Raw genomic sequence first — 15,472 nt, 5'->3', positions numbered from 1 at the left:
AGGACGGAGGGGGGGGGCGGGGGAAGGGGGGGGGCGGGGGAAGAGGACGGGGGGGGGAAGAGGACGGGGGGGGGAAGAGGACGGGGGGGTAAAGTGTACGGAGACGGAGGGGGGGGCGGAGAAGAGGACGGAGGGGGGGGGAGAAGAGGACGGGGGTGGGGGGAGAAGAGGACGGGGGGGGGGAGAAAGAGGACGGAGGGGGGGGGGGAGAAAGAGGACGGAGGGGGGGTAAAGAGGACGGAGGGGGGGTAAAGAGGACGGAGGGGGGGTAAAGAGGACGGAGGGGGGGTAAAGAGGACGGAGGGGGGGTAAAGAGGACGGAGGGGGGGTAAAGAGGACGGAGGGGGGGTAAAGAGGACGGAGGGGGGGTAAAGAGGACGGAGGGGGGGTAAAGAGGACGGAGGGGGGGTAAAGAGGACGGAGGGGGGGTAAAGAGGACGGAGGGGGGGTAAAGAGGACGGAGGGGGGGTAAAGAGGACGGAGGGGGGGGTAAAGAGGACGGAGGGGGGGTAAAGAGGACGGAGGGGGGGTAAAGAGGACGGAGGGGGGATAAAGAGGACGGAGGGGGGGTAAAGAGGACGGAGGGGGGGTAAAGAGGACGGAGGGGGGGTAAAGAGGACGGAGGGGGGGTAAAGAGGACGGAGGGGGGGTAAAGAGGACGGAGGGGGGGTAAAGAGGACGGAGGGGGGGTAAAGAGGACGGAGGGGGGGTAAAGAGGACGGAGGGGGGGTAAAGAGGACGGAGGGGGGGTAAAGAGGACGGAGGGGGGGTAAAGAGGACGGAGGGGGGGTAAAGAGGACGGAGGGGGGGGAAAGAGGACGGAGGGGGGGGAAAGAGGACGGAGGGGGGGGGAAAGAGGACGGAGGGGGGGGAAAGAGGACGGAGGGGGGGGAAAGAGGACGGAGGGGGGGGAAAGAGGACGGAGGGGGGGGAAAGAGGACGGAGGGGGGGGAAAGAGGACGGAGGGGGGGGAAAGAGGACGGAGGGGGGGGAAAGAGGACGGAGGGGGGGGAAAGAGGACGGAGGGGGGGGAAAGAGGACGGAGGGGGGGGGGGTGGGAAATGGACGGAGGGGGGGGGGAAGAGGACGGAGAGGGGAAGAGGACAGAGGGGACGTTGGGGGGAGGGAACGGTGGGGGGAGGGAACGGAGGGGGGAGAAGACGACGGGTACGGGCGGGGAGAGAAGAAGATGGGGGGGGGAAAGAGAGAAGATGATGGGGGGGGGGGGGGAGAAGAGATGATGATGATTGGGGGGGGGGGGGGGGAGGGGGGAGGAGGAGGGAGAAAAAGAAGATGGAGGGGAGGGGGTAAGACGATGATGATGCCGGGTCGCCGCCGACTCTTCGGGTGGGGTCTGCCCCCAGCGGGAGGCCGCAGGTCCCGCCGCCGAGCTCCCAGTAAGACTTCGGGCAGGGCCACCCCAGCGAGAGGCCGGGTGGGCGGGCCCCGCCGCCAGCTAAGATGAGTCAGGCCACTCGGCCCAGGACAGGGGCGTCGTCCCTTCGGCCTGAGACAGGACGCGCTGGGGGGGGGGGGGGGGGGGGGCAGGGAGCGACTGTGCACAGCTGCCGGCATTGTTTTTGGCGCAGGGCTGTAGCTCCACCCCCAGCAGCTCCTGCTGCGCTGCGCCGAGGTGGAATTGGGCCGACAGCTATCGGAGAATCGCGAGCTTAGTACTCGCCGCAATTTTTGTTCGATGAATTAGGCGGGCCTCTCCGATGTGCGCCGTTCTAGCGGGCGTCCGAAACTTGAGCTCATAGTTGCTTGCCTTGTTTACACAGGTTCCAGATACCCCGAAGAGTGCGCTGCGCCGTTTCCATCTCACACTTGCAGCGACTTGCCATGCAAAAGCTCATGATAATTTAATGGGCAAGGGCAAGTCCAATGAGCGGCAGGCGCCATTCGTTTGCCGGTTACAGTAAATTCTTACCCAATGTATGTAGCAAGGGGCTGTTTGTTTATGCAATTTATGTTTACTAAAATACCAATGTATCTGCTAACTTTGAGAGATTCCTAAACTTACTTTCTTTACCATCTCTTGGGAATACTACTCTGGTTTGGCTTTTGCCCTCAATGTGCAACCCTGGATTTCGGTGTACGGATCTTCGAGGCACCCTTGCATTCTCGATGTTAATGTTATTAAGTGTCCACTCCGGAGGTGTAGAAGGGCAACACAACTTGGCAATATTCCTCAACTTCCAAGCTTCTATGGAGAATAGGTTATCAGTCCTTGAATAATGTCGATCCGTAAGGGTGTCTCAAAGACCCCACTCCCACCAGGATCTGATTTCTATCCATTTGCAATCAAATTTCTGAATTATTCTGTATTTTTTGACTTACTAGTACACAATTTCTGTTGATGTATACTCATAAAACTGTTTTCTGCTAAAATAGGATTGTTTCTGCTTGGTGACACCATGTTCTAAAAGTTAAGACAGGGGAGTCCCGAGGACTGCATCAGTCCTCAGTCCCCAGTTACGTTAGTATTTGCAGGGTGGGTGGGGCGGGTTGGTTGTTCCCTCAGAAACATTTGGAAATTGCTGCTCCATGAAGCCCCTCCCCATTGCTCAGTCCCTTCAGCCGTGGCTCAGTTAGTAGCACCCTTGCCTGAGTCAGAAGGTTGTGGGTTCAAGTCCCATTCCAGAGACTTGAGCACAGAAGTTGAGGCTGACACTCCAGCGCAATACTGAGGGAATGCTGCACTGTCGCATGAGACATTAAACCAAGGCCCTGTCTGCCCTCTCAGGTGAACGTAAAAGATCCTGTGGCACTATTTCGATATCCTGGCCAATATTTATCTCTCAATCAATATCACTAAAACAGATTATCAGGTCATTATCACATTGCTGTTTGTGGAAGCTTGCTACCGCATTTCCTACATTACAACAGTGACTACACTTCAAAAAGTACTTCTTTCACTGTAAAGTGCTTTGGGACGTCCGGTGGCCATGAACGGCACTATATAAATGCAAGTCTTTCTTTCTTCCTCAGGCAAGCAGATCAGACCAGGAACTCAATAAACAAGAAATATCACAGGAAACACAGCATCTCAGTATCTCATGCCCTAGCTATTTGTGTATCATAGCACTACACCACTAACACATCCTGAAGCTCTTAAATAAAATCATTATTAATCAAACCACAAGAAAAATATTGTTGTTTTAGGATTAAACATTACGGAATATGATTGCTAGCTCTTTCGTTGGCTGTTAATAAAGACAGTGCAACAGCCCTCTAGCCCATTGTGTGTGTGCTGGTTCTTGGTTAGAGCAATCCAAATCTAGTCCCACTGTCCTGCTCTCTACCACCTCCCCCCCCCTCGCCTTTTATCTTCCTTATCTACCCTTCCCTTCTCTTAAATGATGCTGTAATCTCGGTCTCAACTACTCCCTGCAACAAAGCATCCTTGCGTCCTCAATGGAGGAACTTTGTCTTAAACACCCTCCTCACGATCAGTGAGGACGATAAATTGATCATTGACTTTCCTTGTTCCTGACTCTCCAACCAGAGGAAATAACCTTTCCTTATTCAACTCATCAACATTTTTTTAAATTATACTGAATCTCCTGAGCCTTCTCTGCTCCCATGGAAACAGTCCCAGAATCAGAAGCTCCTCAGTTCAATAGCCAGTCTGTGGTGAGTTAGTTGAACTCAACCTCTATCATAACTCAAAACAGAAGGATAAGTCATGTATGAACAATCGGATGGACATATCATCGAAAAGAAAATAACTTATTTTACAACTGTGAGTATAACTCACATGACCAGTTCAGGCTTCCCATACAACTGATCCTATTACCCGGACTTAACAATAGTTTCTGGAGCAGAACTCCTGAATAAGAAGCAGTACGTCTGCTCTCACATGGCCGCACCATTAATATAATGCAAAATCTCTAAGTGGATTCTTCTGTAAATCCGAAAAATAAAATACACAGTGATTCAGCCATGTGGTATTATGAAGAAGGTAAAGAAAAGATTCCAAATGTTTGCTGTCAGATTTAAAATAAATTTCACTTACTTCTGAACTTTGGGATATTTCATTTCTGCAATCGCATTTGTGGAGTCCATTTGCTTCTCTTTTAAATGCCGTGGCCACATGTTGTCCACCCAGTCCACCATATCCACCTGAAATAAAACATTGAACTTCTGTAGAAATAAGTAAATAAAAAATGAGGTAATGTCAGCTCCAGAAAGCATTACCCTTTGCCGAAAATGGTATCTTCGTATTTCAGTGATGTTTAATTTACAAGTAATTTGAAAATGGATGGCCAGCACCTTTCACACAAAAATGATGGTCAATTCAACTAGAAACAAGAAAGCTGAGCAATGCTCACAAAATGTCCTGCCAAAAAGAGCTCATGTAAAAAATCTTTCAGATGTTAGTTCAAGTTTGGAAAGAATAGAATGCATATGCACACATCAGCCAATATTGAAGGCAATCGTTACTACGGGATATCAGCTTTATTCAGTGCTGTTTTTATGTAATGATGATCCTGGAGGGTACGTATCACCCAAGTCTTAAATACTTTCAAGACATTTGTGGTCTGCTATGTTGAAAATTCGTTGATTACCGCCAATTTCTGTCAGGTTAAAGAAGTTAAAAAAAAAATTTTTAAACTTTGGTGATACACAAAACACTTCACTTTCAGGAAATTCTGAAAAACATGGTTAAGAAATAAGAAAAAAAAAACGCGAATGCTAGACCGCAAAAATCGCAGGTAATACTTATAACCAAGCCTGATACAGTCAGGAACCAATATTCACAAATGCAAACCTTCCAACAGGGTTCACTGGATAATGAACAGGAACAGGCGCCTAGCTGATTTTCCTCTCCCTAATGAAGGGGTACTCAGGGCAATTACAGCACCAGTTTAGATCATCTAACTCTTGTACAGACCTAACCTGGAATTTTTATGTCCCTTTGTTACCAATTCACTGATCACGTGCAGGCCCATGCAGTTTAAAATGCCAAGTTTAGATAATACGAAATGTCTCCAAAACACAGTTAAATCCATCCTCCATGAATATAAGCCTCAAACTTGGGAACACCACAGTTCTGATTGACTCAAATACTTAAGTTTTCTGCATTCATTAAGTTTAAAAATATTCGTATCCTGACTTAAGACATATGCTGCCGGTCCTTCATTGTTGCTGGGTCAGAATCCTGGAATTTCCTATCTAACACCATTGTGGGAGCACCATCCACACAAGGACTACAACGGTTCGAGGAGAAGGCCCAACATCACCATTGGGAACGTTAGGCTAAAATTATCCCCTGGAAGTCTTCCAAATAAAAATGTAAAAAACAAAGAGGGAAAAATTCGGGTTGTTTGCGCCTCCCGGAGGGGCGCAAACGGCTTTTCGCCCGAGCGCAGCTCCTAACTCCAGTGAAATTCCGCTGGAGTTGAGCGGCGACGGTTGCCGGTAGCGTCTCGGGCCACTGCGCCGCAATGACGACGCCATCACAGTGTGCAACAGCCCGTTTTGCCCTGGAGCAAAAATTTGGTAGCGCCCCGTGAAGCTGCTGTGGGCATGTAGACCACTCTCTGGGTGAAGGTGCAGCAGTAAAAAAAAAAAGGCCTTCTTGATAACAGATCGTGGGGTCCATGCTGCGATCTTGCAGCCCTTCACCCCGCTCCCTGGTGGTCCAGCAATGGGCCCAATTTCCCACCCGCAGCGTCTGTAGCTTGGCCCTCCCCTTTAAATGGAAGGGGAGGGCCCCGTCTACCCACCAGCTCAACGCGTCCTACTGCGTAGCACTGGAAACTTTGCAGGCTTTTGCACCCCGCTCCCAACCTCGACAGGAAATGCGCTCCACTTCGTATTGGTGGCTGTAAGCCCAATATAGCTCAAGGGGCAGGACTTCCACGCCTGGCACAGAAACTCTGGCCTCACGGCCGTTACCATTCCCAACCAAATTTCGCCGAAAAGTTTTTATCTTTTCAAGAATAAACAATCCTGTAGCACGGGTGACCTGCAATGACAAACTATGTTGAATTTTATTTTTTGTTACATGGTAAATACAGTCAAATAAACCCAGCAAAAGGGATCCTATTTTTAAACCTAACAGTTGCATAGATGTCAGTTAATGTTGTGTTTGCAGGCTATCTCTGCTTGTTCCAGAAGAAGCCCAGTAGGCAAATTGTCTTGTTCCGTGTGGGCCAGGAGGCGCAGGTGTGTTCCCACTGGCCCCACAAGGAAACATTAGGCCTCCCCCTGCTGCAGCTCCGGCCTGCCCCCATGTCAGACCATGATACCCTTCCCTGAGCCTGTGCAGCTACTTAGCTTGTACTCGAGGTGCTCAGTGTTGGCCATAACCAGCATTTTGCTGGAACCATTCCACTGAATTTTAACGGCCAGGGAGCCACTTCCCACCCCTTTTGGTCGGGAAGTTGCCCTGTGTCCCCTATATTCCATACAAAAGGTTAAGTTTTTGACTCTTGGAAATTGTGGGCTTGTCTATGGAAATTGACTTTTGTCTTGAGCATGTAGAGAATATTGGAAGAAGCCCAAAGTATAACAACCATTTTTGGTATAAAACTATAATATGCAGTTCTATTAGTTGTTGCTCTGTATTTGAAAAATTGATTGTGATTCATCAAGTTTTCCATGAAGCTTTGGGTTGAAAATTTACACTGGTGTACACTGTTATACACCTTAGCATCATTCCACTTATATAGTCAACCGTGGTCTAAGTTAACTTAACTTCTGCATTTGGTCAATTTGATTTCTGAAGCTGTGACAATTGCTCAGTTTCCTGCTGTCAGCTGACTTTCAAAACTATAAAACCTGCTCCAAGTTTGGCAAATCAGGTTGTCGTGATCTTCTGATTCACTGAAGAACACTGAGTTTAACTTTTTGTAGAAAAAAGGAGTTGCCAACTTCCAGTTCTTCCAAGAAACAGATCTCCAAGCTCCAACTCAGAGAAGGAATTTATCTCTGTGACTGAGCTATCTACCATCCAGCAAAATGCTAGTTTTAGTTGACACTGAGCACTTCAAGTTTAACACAGAAGATGATAACCTTAGGACTGCATAAGGCTTGGAGTAATTCAGGGCTATAAAAATGATAGAATAGTAGCGTCTCAGTTAGCTTAAGCACAGAGTTCCATCACAGTCCTGTCAAGAAATCAGCCCAAGACAACCATTTTTAAACAACCTTTTTTGGATAACTTAGCCACTGCGCTTGCATTAAAATAAACTGTTCAGCGAGGCGTACTGTACTGCAATTTAAACCTACATAGAGCAAGTATCTCAACACAATGACAACAGTTTATAACAGTTGCCTTGTCGATTGAAGATATAAATGTGCTTAAATGATGTGCTACTGGGCCCATCAGAATCAGAATTACCAATGTTCACTCCTTGATCCAGAGCCAATTGATCTTCACCAAATGAGGCATGTTTTTGGTTTCGCCATCCCAAGTTGGGCACAAAAGAGAGAAAGAAATTGGTTCCCATTCCTATTTTTGATTACTACGCAGGTAATAATTGGCATCGGCTGTGATTCCCTCCCTAGCTACATAGGCTGCCAAAATTCATTGTGCAGGGCCACAAATTAAGATGGATTCTTGAGCAATGTACGAGGGAGGTGACAATGCCTATGGAGCCATGAATTTATGAATCAAGGTGAGTTTTGAAGTAGCCAAGGAATTTCACATTACAATAGCCATAATATTGGGCATCAAGAGAGAGATAACTTAGAAGTAAAGAAAAGAAAGAATTTGCATTCATATAGCACCTTTTCCGACCTCAGGAAGTACCTTTGAAGGGTAGTCACTATTGTAATTGTAGAATTAAAGTTGGATATAATAGATGGAAGTTAGCAGCACAGAACGACTCACTTGGCCCAAGATAAGGCCCTTAATCATGTACTGCAGATGTTCAAGTATGAAGCTCAACAATTCACATCAGCAGTCAGAAATACATCAAGGCAAAAGAATTAGAATTTTAAAATACCATTGGGTGCTCACAGAAACTCAAGTTACAGCATAGAATCCAGCACTTCGCCAATCAAGGTGAAAAACTACCTGCCACAGATGAGTCTATCACTTCTGACAAAAGAAGATTCCGAAAAAATAATTTTCCAGGGAGAATTTAAGTGGACATCAAGTTTATAACTGCGATGAAATCAGATTGTTTGGAGATGCCTGCTGCAGGGCATTCCAGCTGCCAGCAAAAAGAGAAAAATGTTGAAAGATTTAGACAGCAAGGACAAAATAATGTTGTCGGTTTCTGCAAATGTCTCTAGAGAACACAAATTGAAACTGACTTATGTTGGCAAGGCTCAGAACCCACACGGTTTCACAAATGTCAGTTACATCACTGCCTGCTTGGTATTGTGCACAAGAAATGCTGGGTGAATGTGCTGCTGTTCCAACAGTGGTTCTTTCGAGCATTAAACTATTCCTCCTCGTCCTTCTTGACTTGACTGCAGCCTTTGACACGACTGATCACTCCATCCTTCTCCAACGCATCTCCACTGGGACTGCACTCGCCTGGTTCCATTCTTATCTAACTAACTGTAGCCAGAGAATCACCTGCAACGGCTTCTCTTCCCACCCCTGCATCGTTACCGCAAGGATCTATCCTTGGCCCCTCCTATTTCTCATCTACATGTTCCCCCTTGGTGACATCATCCGAAAACACAGTGCCAGTTTCCACATGTACGCTGACGATATCCAGCTCTACCTCACCACCACTTCTCTTGACCCCCAAGGTCTCTAAATTATCAGACTGCTTGTCCGACATCCAGTTCTGGATGAGCAGAAATTTTCTCCAATTAAATATTGGGAAGAGCAAAGCCATTGTTTTCAGTCCCCATCACAAACTCCGTTCCCTAACCACTGACTCCATTCCTCTCCTCAACATCTGTCGGAGACTGAACCACACTGTTCGCAAGCTTGGTGTCGTATTTGACCCCGAAATGATCTTCTGACCACACATCCTTGGCATAACTAAGACTGCCTATTTGCACCTCCGTAACATTGCCCCATCTCCGCCCTTGTCTCAGCTCATCTGCTGCTGAAACCCTCATTCATGTCCTTGTTACCTCTAGACTTGACTATTTGAACGCACTCTTGGCTAGCCTCCCACGTTCTACCCTACGTAAACTTGAAGTCATCCAAAACTCGGCTGCCCGTGTCCTAACTCACACCAAGTCCCACTCACCCATCATCCTTGAGCTCACTGACCTACATTGGTTACCAGTTAATCAACACCTCGATTTCAAAATTCTGATCCTGGTTTTCTCAAATCCCTCCATGGCCTCGTCCCTCCCTATCTCTAATTTCCTCCAACAGCACAACCTCCCCCCCCCCCCCCCCCACAAGATATCTGCCCTCCTCTAATTCTGCCCCCTTGAGCATCCCTGACTATAATTACTCACCAGGTGGCCATGCCTTCTGTTGCCTAGGCCTGAAGCTCTGGAACTCCCTGCCTAAACCTCTCCGCTCTCTTTCCTCCTTTAAGACTCTCCTTAAAACCTCGCTCTTTGATCAAGCTTTTGGTTATCTGCCCTAATTTCTCCTTATGTGGCTCGGTGTCAAATTTTTTGTCTTATAATACTCCTGTGAAGCGCCTTGGGACATTTTACTATGTTAAAGGCGCTATAGAAATACAAGTTGCTGTAGTTATTTGTGCCCTCTGTTAAATGTTACTTGTAAGAGAATCAGGTGTCTGAAAAGGCGCGTCTTGTTCTGAATGATGTTCCATCTCAAACACCATCACGTGGCAGACTGCAGATGAGAAGTTTAAGTGCATTTGCTTCCGCCAAATATGATCCCCATTCGACAGATAACTGATCACTACACTACAGGAAAGTACTCTTGGTAAAGTTAATCAAAGATCACATGGATGAACTTCAACAGTTGTACATCCCTGTCTGGAGTAAAAATAAAACAGGGAAGGTGGCTCAACCGTGGCTAACAAGGGAAATTAAGGATAGTGTTAGATCCAAGGAAGAGGTATATAAATTGGCCAGAAAAAGTAGCAAACCTGAGGACTGGGAGAAATTTAGAACTCAGCAGAGGAGGACAAAGGGGTTAATTAGGAGGGGGAAAATAGAGTATGAGAGGAAGCTTGCCGGGAACATAAAAACTGACTGCAAAAGCTTCTATAGATATGTGAAGAGAAAAAGATTGGTGAAAACAAACGTAGGTCCCTTGCAATCGGACTCAGGTGAATTAATAATGGGGAACAAAGAAATGGCAGACCAACTGAACAAATACTTTGGTTCTGTCTTCACGAAGGAAGACACAAATGACCTTCCGGATATAGTAGGGGACCGAGGGACTGAGTAGGAGGAGCTGAAGGATATCCTTATTAGGCGGGAAATTCTGGCGAGGAAATTGATGGGATTGAAGGCCGATAAAGCCCCAGGGCCTGATTGTCTGCATATCAGAGTACTTAAGGAAGTAGCCCTAGAAATAGTGGATGCATTGGTAATCATTTTCCAACAGTCTATCGACTCTGGATCAGTTCCTATGGACTGGAGGGTAGCTAATGTAACACCACTTTTTTAAAAAAGGAGGGAGAGAGAAAACAGGTAATTATAGACCGGTTAGCCTGACATCAGTAGTGGGGAAAATGTTGGAATCTATGATTAAGGATGAAATAGCAGCGCATTTGGAAAGCGGTGACAGGATCGGTCCAAGTCAGCATGGATTTATGAAGGGGAAATCATACTTGACCAATCTTCTGGAATTTTTTGAGGATGTAACTAGTAGAATGGACAAGGGAGAACCAGTGGATGTGGTGTATCTGGACTTTCAACAGGCCTTTGACAAGGTACCACATAAGAGATTGATGTACAAGATCAAGGCACATGGTATTGGGGGTAATGTACTGGCGTGGATAGAGAATTGGTTGGCAGGCAGGAAGCAGAGAGTCGGGATAAACGGGTCCTTTTCAGAATGGCAGGCAGTGACTAGTGGAATGCCGCAGGGCTCATTGCTGGGACCCCAGCTCTTTACAATATACATTAATGACTTGGATGAAGGAATTGAGGGTAATATCTCCAAGTTTGCGGATGACACTAAACTGGGCGGCAGTGTGAGCTGTGAGGAGGACGCTAAGAGGCTGCAGGGTGATTTGGACAGGTTAGGTGAGTGGGCAAATGCATGGCAGATGCAATATAATGTGGATAAATGTGAGGTTATCCACTCTGGTGGCAAAAACACGAAGGCAGAATATTATCTGAATGGCGGCAGATTAGGAAAAGGGGAGGTGCAACGAGACCTGAGTGTCATGGTTCATCAGTCAGTCATTGAAAGTTGGCATGCAGGTACAGCAGGCGGTGAAGAAGGCAAATGGCATGTTAGCCTTCATAGCTAGGGGATTTGAGTATAGGAGCAGGGAGGTCTTACTGCAATTGTACAGGGCCTTGGTGAGGCCTCACCTGGAATATTGTGTTCAGTTTTGGTCTCCTAATCTGAGGAAGGACGTTCTTGCTATTGAGGGAGTGCAGCGAAGGTTTACCAGACTGATTCCAGGGATGGCTGGACTGACATATGAGGAGAGACTGGATCAACTGGGCCAACTGGGCCTTTATACACTGGAGTTTAGAAGGATGAGAGGGGATCTCGTAGAAACGTATAAGATTCTGACGGGACGGGACAGGTTAGATGCGGGAAGAATGTTCCCGATGTTGGGGAAGTCCAGAACCAGGGGACACAGTCTTAGGATCAGGGGTAGGGCATTTCGGACTGAGATGAGGAGAAACTTCCTCACTCAGAGAGTTATTAACCTGTGGAATTCCCTGCCACAGAGAGTCGTTGACGCCAGTTCATTGGATATATTCAAGAGGGCGTTAGATGTGGCCCTTACGACTAAAGGGATCAAGGGGTATGGAGAGAAAGCGGTACTGAGGTGAATGATCAGCCATGATCATATTGAATGGTGGTGCAGGCTCGAAGGGCCGAATGGCTTACTCCTACACCTATTTTCTATGTTTCTAAGATAATGTCAATGACAATGCCAACAAATCTACAAAACCCTTGCTTTGGAAGATATTGTTCATCAAGGAGCAAAAAGCATGAGGCAGAAACTCCTAGAATATGCTCTGTCGCTAAAGTCACCCAATAGCCAGAAGCCACATTAGTTGTCACAGGAGAACCTCAACTTCTTCAATATTCCTTTAGAGTAAAAATGAACAATTTGTGATTGAGCTCTTTGATGATGGATGATGGATGATGGTTACTGGGTAAAGACACTGCCCACTGAGATAGTAGAACATTTGGCCTAAAAAGTTGTAGGTGCTATCTTTAGTCTGTGCGGGTGGCTGATCGAAGACAGAGCAGTTGCTGTAGCACTACTATTGACCTTAGTGCCCCTGGGCTGCAGCCAGAATTCCAACACCTGAACACTATTCAGTGCAAACAGTCATCTTCTCAGCTCACACATGAAAATTGGGCACTTGAGCCAGAAACTGCAGGGCTGCCATACCCAGTACCCATGGAACTTGGCCCCATCATCACCTTTGGAAAAAGGCCGAAGGCAGAAGTCCTTGGAAACAATGACAACGGAAGAAAGTGAGTAAGAAGCAGAAAGGTTTGTGGACCAGTTTATTCCAATTCACAGCAAAGTAACAGAGGCGGAAGTTACATTGCTCTGGCTGAAAGAACAAGAAGCTACTAATGGCCAGCAGCTGATGCTTCTGATATGGGTACACGATTTGGCATCAATATAGGTAACTTCCAGTATATTTTACAGGATAACTTCTACTACGATTATTTTTTAAAGATAGAGAGATATATATATATATATATACACACACACACGTACACACACATGTACAGTCTTCTCCCGAGTTCCTCAATTCAAATTGTGTGTTAAATTGAATTGAAATTGAGCAAAAATAAAAATGCTTCCTGTGTTGTTTTATTCAAATAGCTTATTTTGAACTACTGCATAATTCAATTACCGCATTACCAATAACTTTGAATTAACAGGAATAGATTGAACTGTACAGCTAGTTAAAGTGAACTTCCGCATTATTAATGTTCACCTTTTTCACTCTTGTATGCATGCACATATTTTAAATTTGCAACAGTATCCATTTCTCTGGAATATTTAGACACTTGTCTGAAACAGTTTATGTATCAACATGCATTGTTTTTCTCCCAAACTCTAATTATTTAATACCAATTATTGGATGTGCAGCACTGTAATTGATTTTGACTGTTACTGGGTGTTTTACATTGACTAGTTTGATTGATTACTGAATAAAATAGAAGCCAAGCAAATTTTATTATAAATCAATTCTTAGATTTGAATTTTTCACTTATCCATAATATGTTCAGCTCCACAGTTCAGATTGAAAAAAAATGTTGCTTCATTCATAAAATCTGGATTGTACACAAACGTAGACACTGAATGACTGTGTTGCTTTCAGGATTTGCAGCATCTGCATTTTGAAGTGAAATGTGGAGCTCATTTTGGAACATTTGTAAATTTGTGTCAATCACAGAAATAAAGAATTGCAATAGTTTTGTGACAAACCATAAAACAACTTTATATTTGGAATTGTAGCAGCAAAAATGGTTTCATCAATTGCTTATAATTTAAGTTATTATAGTTTCAGTGCAATAAAAAAATAAATGTGGATAATTCTGAAATATTTGAACATAAAAAATGCAAGGCTAATAAAAAAAATTACATACTATTTTCTTGGACCTAATTTTTGTTAAAAAAAAATTACAAGTTTCTGCATATAATCATATCCAAGACTAGATGCCTGTGTCACTGTTTGGGGCTAAAAGTAAGGGGAGATTATGTTATACATGAATCATACCCTCCCCCTCAGATGTTACTCCTGGCTGGCTTTTCCCCTGCTACTGACTCAATGTCACCAAAGATAGTAGACCCAACAGCGTCATACCAGTCTGTTCTTATCAGTTATAGCTTTCAGCTGCTGTGATATTTAACTGGCAACTTGCCCCCTCAACTCTCGACTTCAATCCAAGCTCCCACTGCTGATTTAAAATTGAAGGCATCCTTGCAGGATAGACAGAGAGAGGAACTTTAGAATCAGTACCGGGGGCTAGAAATGAAGATATCCAATAAATATTGAAGTGCTGAACAAGAGTAGGAACAGTAGATAGGAATCCACTGGTTAAAATGAGAGAGAGAGAGAGAGAGAGAGAGAGAGAGAGAGAATGTATTTGTGGATGCAAACGACTTTAAGTGAGAATTTTGATGGATACAAGCTTTGTAATGCTGATCCTTGTATTACACAAGTCAAGGAACCCTTTGTTAAAAAACACGAATTTTGGCAGGGTCACCAAGTGTTTCCTATTGCCTTCCTCACGGATTTTAACTTCAGAGTACCTTCGGCTAGGTGGGCTGCAAGCAAGTCAAAACAGGCTCGCCTACCCTTTACAATGGGGGAAGGAGGACCAATCCCATCCGCTGATCATAAGTACCCCCCCCCCGCTGGATATCAACCCTGTATTCAGAGCCAGCGCACTGGTCTCCATTCACCGGGGCTGTCTAGAGTATGAACTGAGTTCAACCCTTCTGGCTCAGAGACAGGAATACTACCACTGTGCCAGTGGTCACTCCGTCCAGATGAGAGCCCCCCGCTGGATGTCAACCCAGCATTTAGAGACCATATTCTAATCTCCACTCTCCAGGGCTGTGTGTGGGGCTTGAACCCTGCACCTTCTGACTCAAAGGTAGGAATACTACCACTAAGCCTAAGGTTCAGTCCTTCTATCCCTAGCTTCCCTCCAAAACCCTGCAATCTTCCAACTCTGGCCTGTTATGCATCCCACTCCCATCGGCCCACCATCGGTCAGTCGTACACTTTAAAACTCCCTTTCTAAAAGCCTCTGTGTCTCTTCTCCGGAAACCTTTAAATCCTTCTTAAAACCTTTCTTTTCAACCAAGCTTTCAGCCATTCCTAATTGTTCCCCCCATGGCAGCATCCAATCCCTTATAAATTCCAATTCATTTTTCTCCCTCTTCTGTAAAGCAGTGTGGAATGTTCTCTACATCAGAGGTGCTATATAAATGCAAATTATTGTTATCCTTGGAGACATTCAAGATCCGACTGCATTACCGCAAAGAGCGAGAGCTAACCTTGATATCCAGGGCAATAGGTTGACAGGAAAACTGTCTCAGGACACAGCTTTGCACAAGGATTGAGCGTGAACAATGTCGTTTGTCTCTAATTGAATTAGACAGGTTAACATAGCTTCAAATAAATAAAGATACAGCTGTGCATCCACAAAATGTTGCTGGAATAACCACTGTCTTTCCATGTGCTTCCTATCAAAACTATTTTAGTTAAAATATGAGCAAAGAACAGATCTGCTCTTCACAGTGCATTTTTCACAGGTGTTAAGAGCAGTTGCTGAATATTTAATAAGTTCCACATGTCGGTTTCAAAGATTTGAAATTAAATTCTAAAACCGTGCGCTACATGAATCATAATTATCACCATAAGACGCACACTGCTACAGATCAGCATG

At 45.4% G+C, this 15,472-nt stretch overlaps 1 protein-coding gene across 8 annotated transcripts in view; it reads right to left on the bottom strand.

Annotated features, from left to right (window-relative positions):
* kdm2bb (lysine (K)-specific demethylase 2Bb) overlaps window positions 1-15,472 on the bottom strand; it is a 251,822-nt gene that overhangs the window by 135,470 nt on the left and 100,880 nt on the right. For all 8 annotated transcript variants that reach the window (XM_070887826.1, XM_070887821.1, XM_070887820.1 and 5 more), the window contains one exon: window positions 4,019-4,125. In XM_070887826.1, the coding sequence (XP_070743927.1) occupies window positions 4,019-4,125 (107 nt within the window). The remainder of the gene's footprint in view (window positions 1-4,018; window positions 4,126-15,472) is intronic.

The sequence above is a fragment of the Pristiophorus japonicus genome, chromosome 8, assembly GCF_044704955.1.
Source record: "Pristiophorus japonicus isolate sPriJap1 chromosome 8, sPriJap1.hap1, whole genome shotgun sequence".
Lineage (NCBI taxonomy): Eukaryota > Metazoa > Chordata > Chondrichthyes > Pristiophoridae > Pristiophorus > Pristiophorus japonicus.
This window is presented reverse-complemented; position numbering and strand designations above follow the sequence as displayed.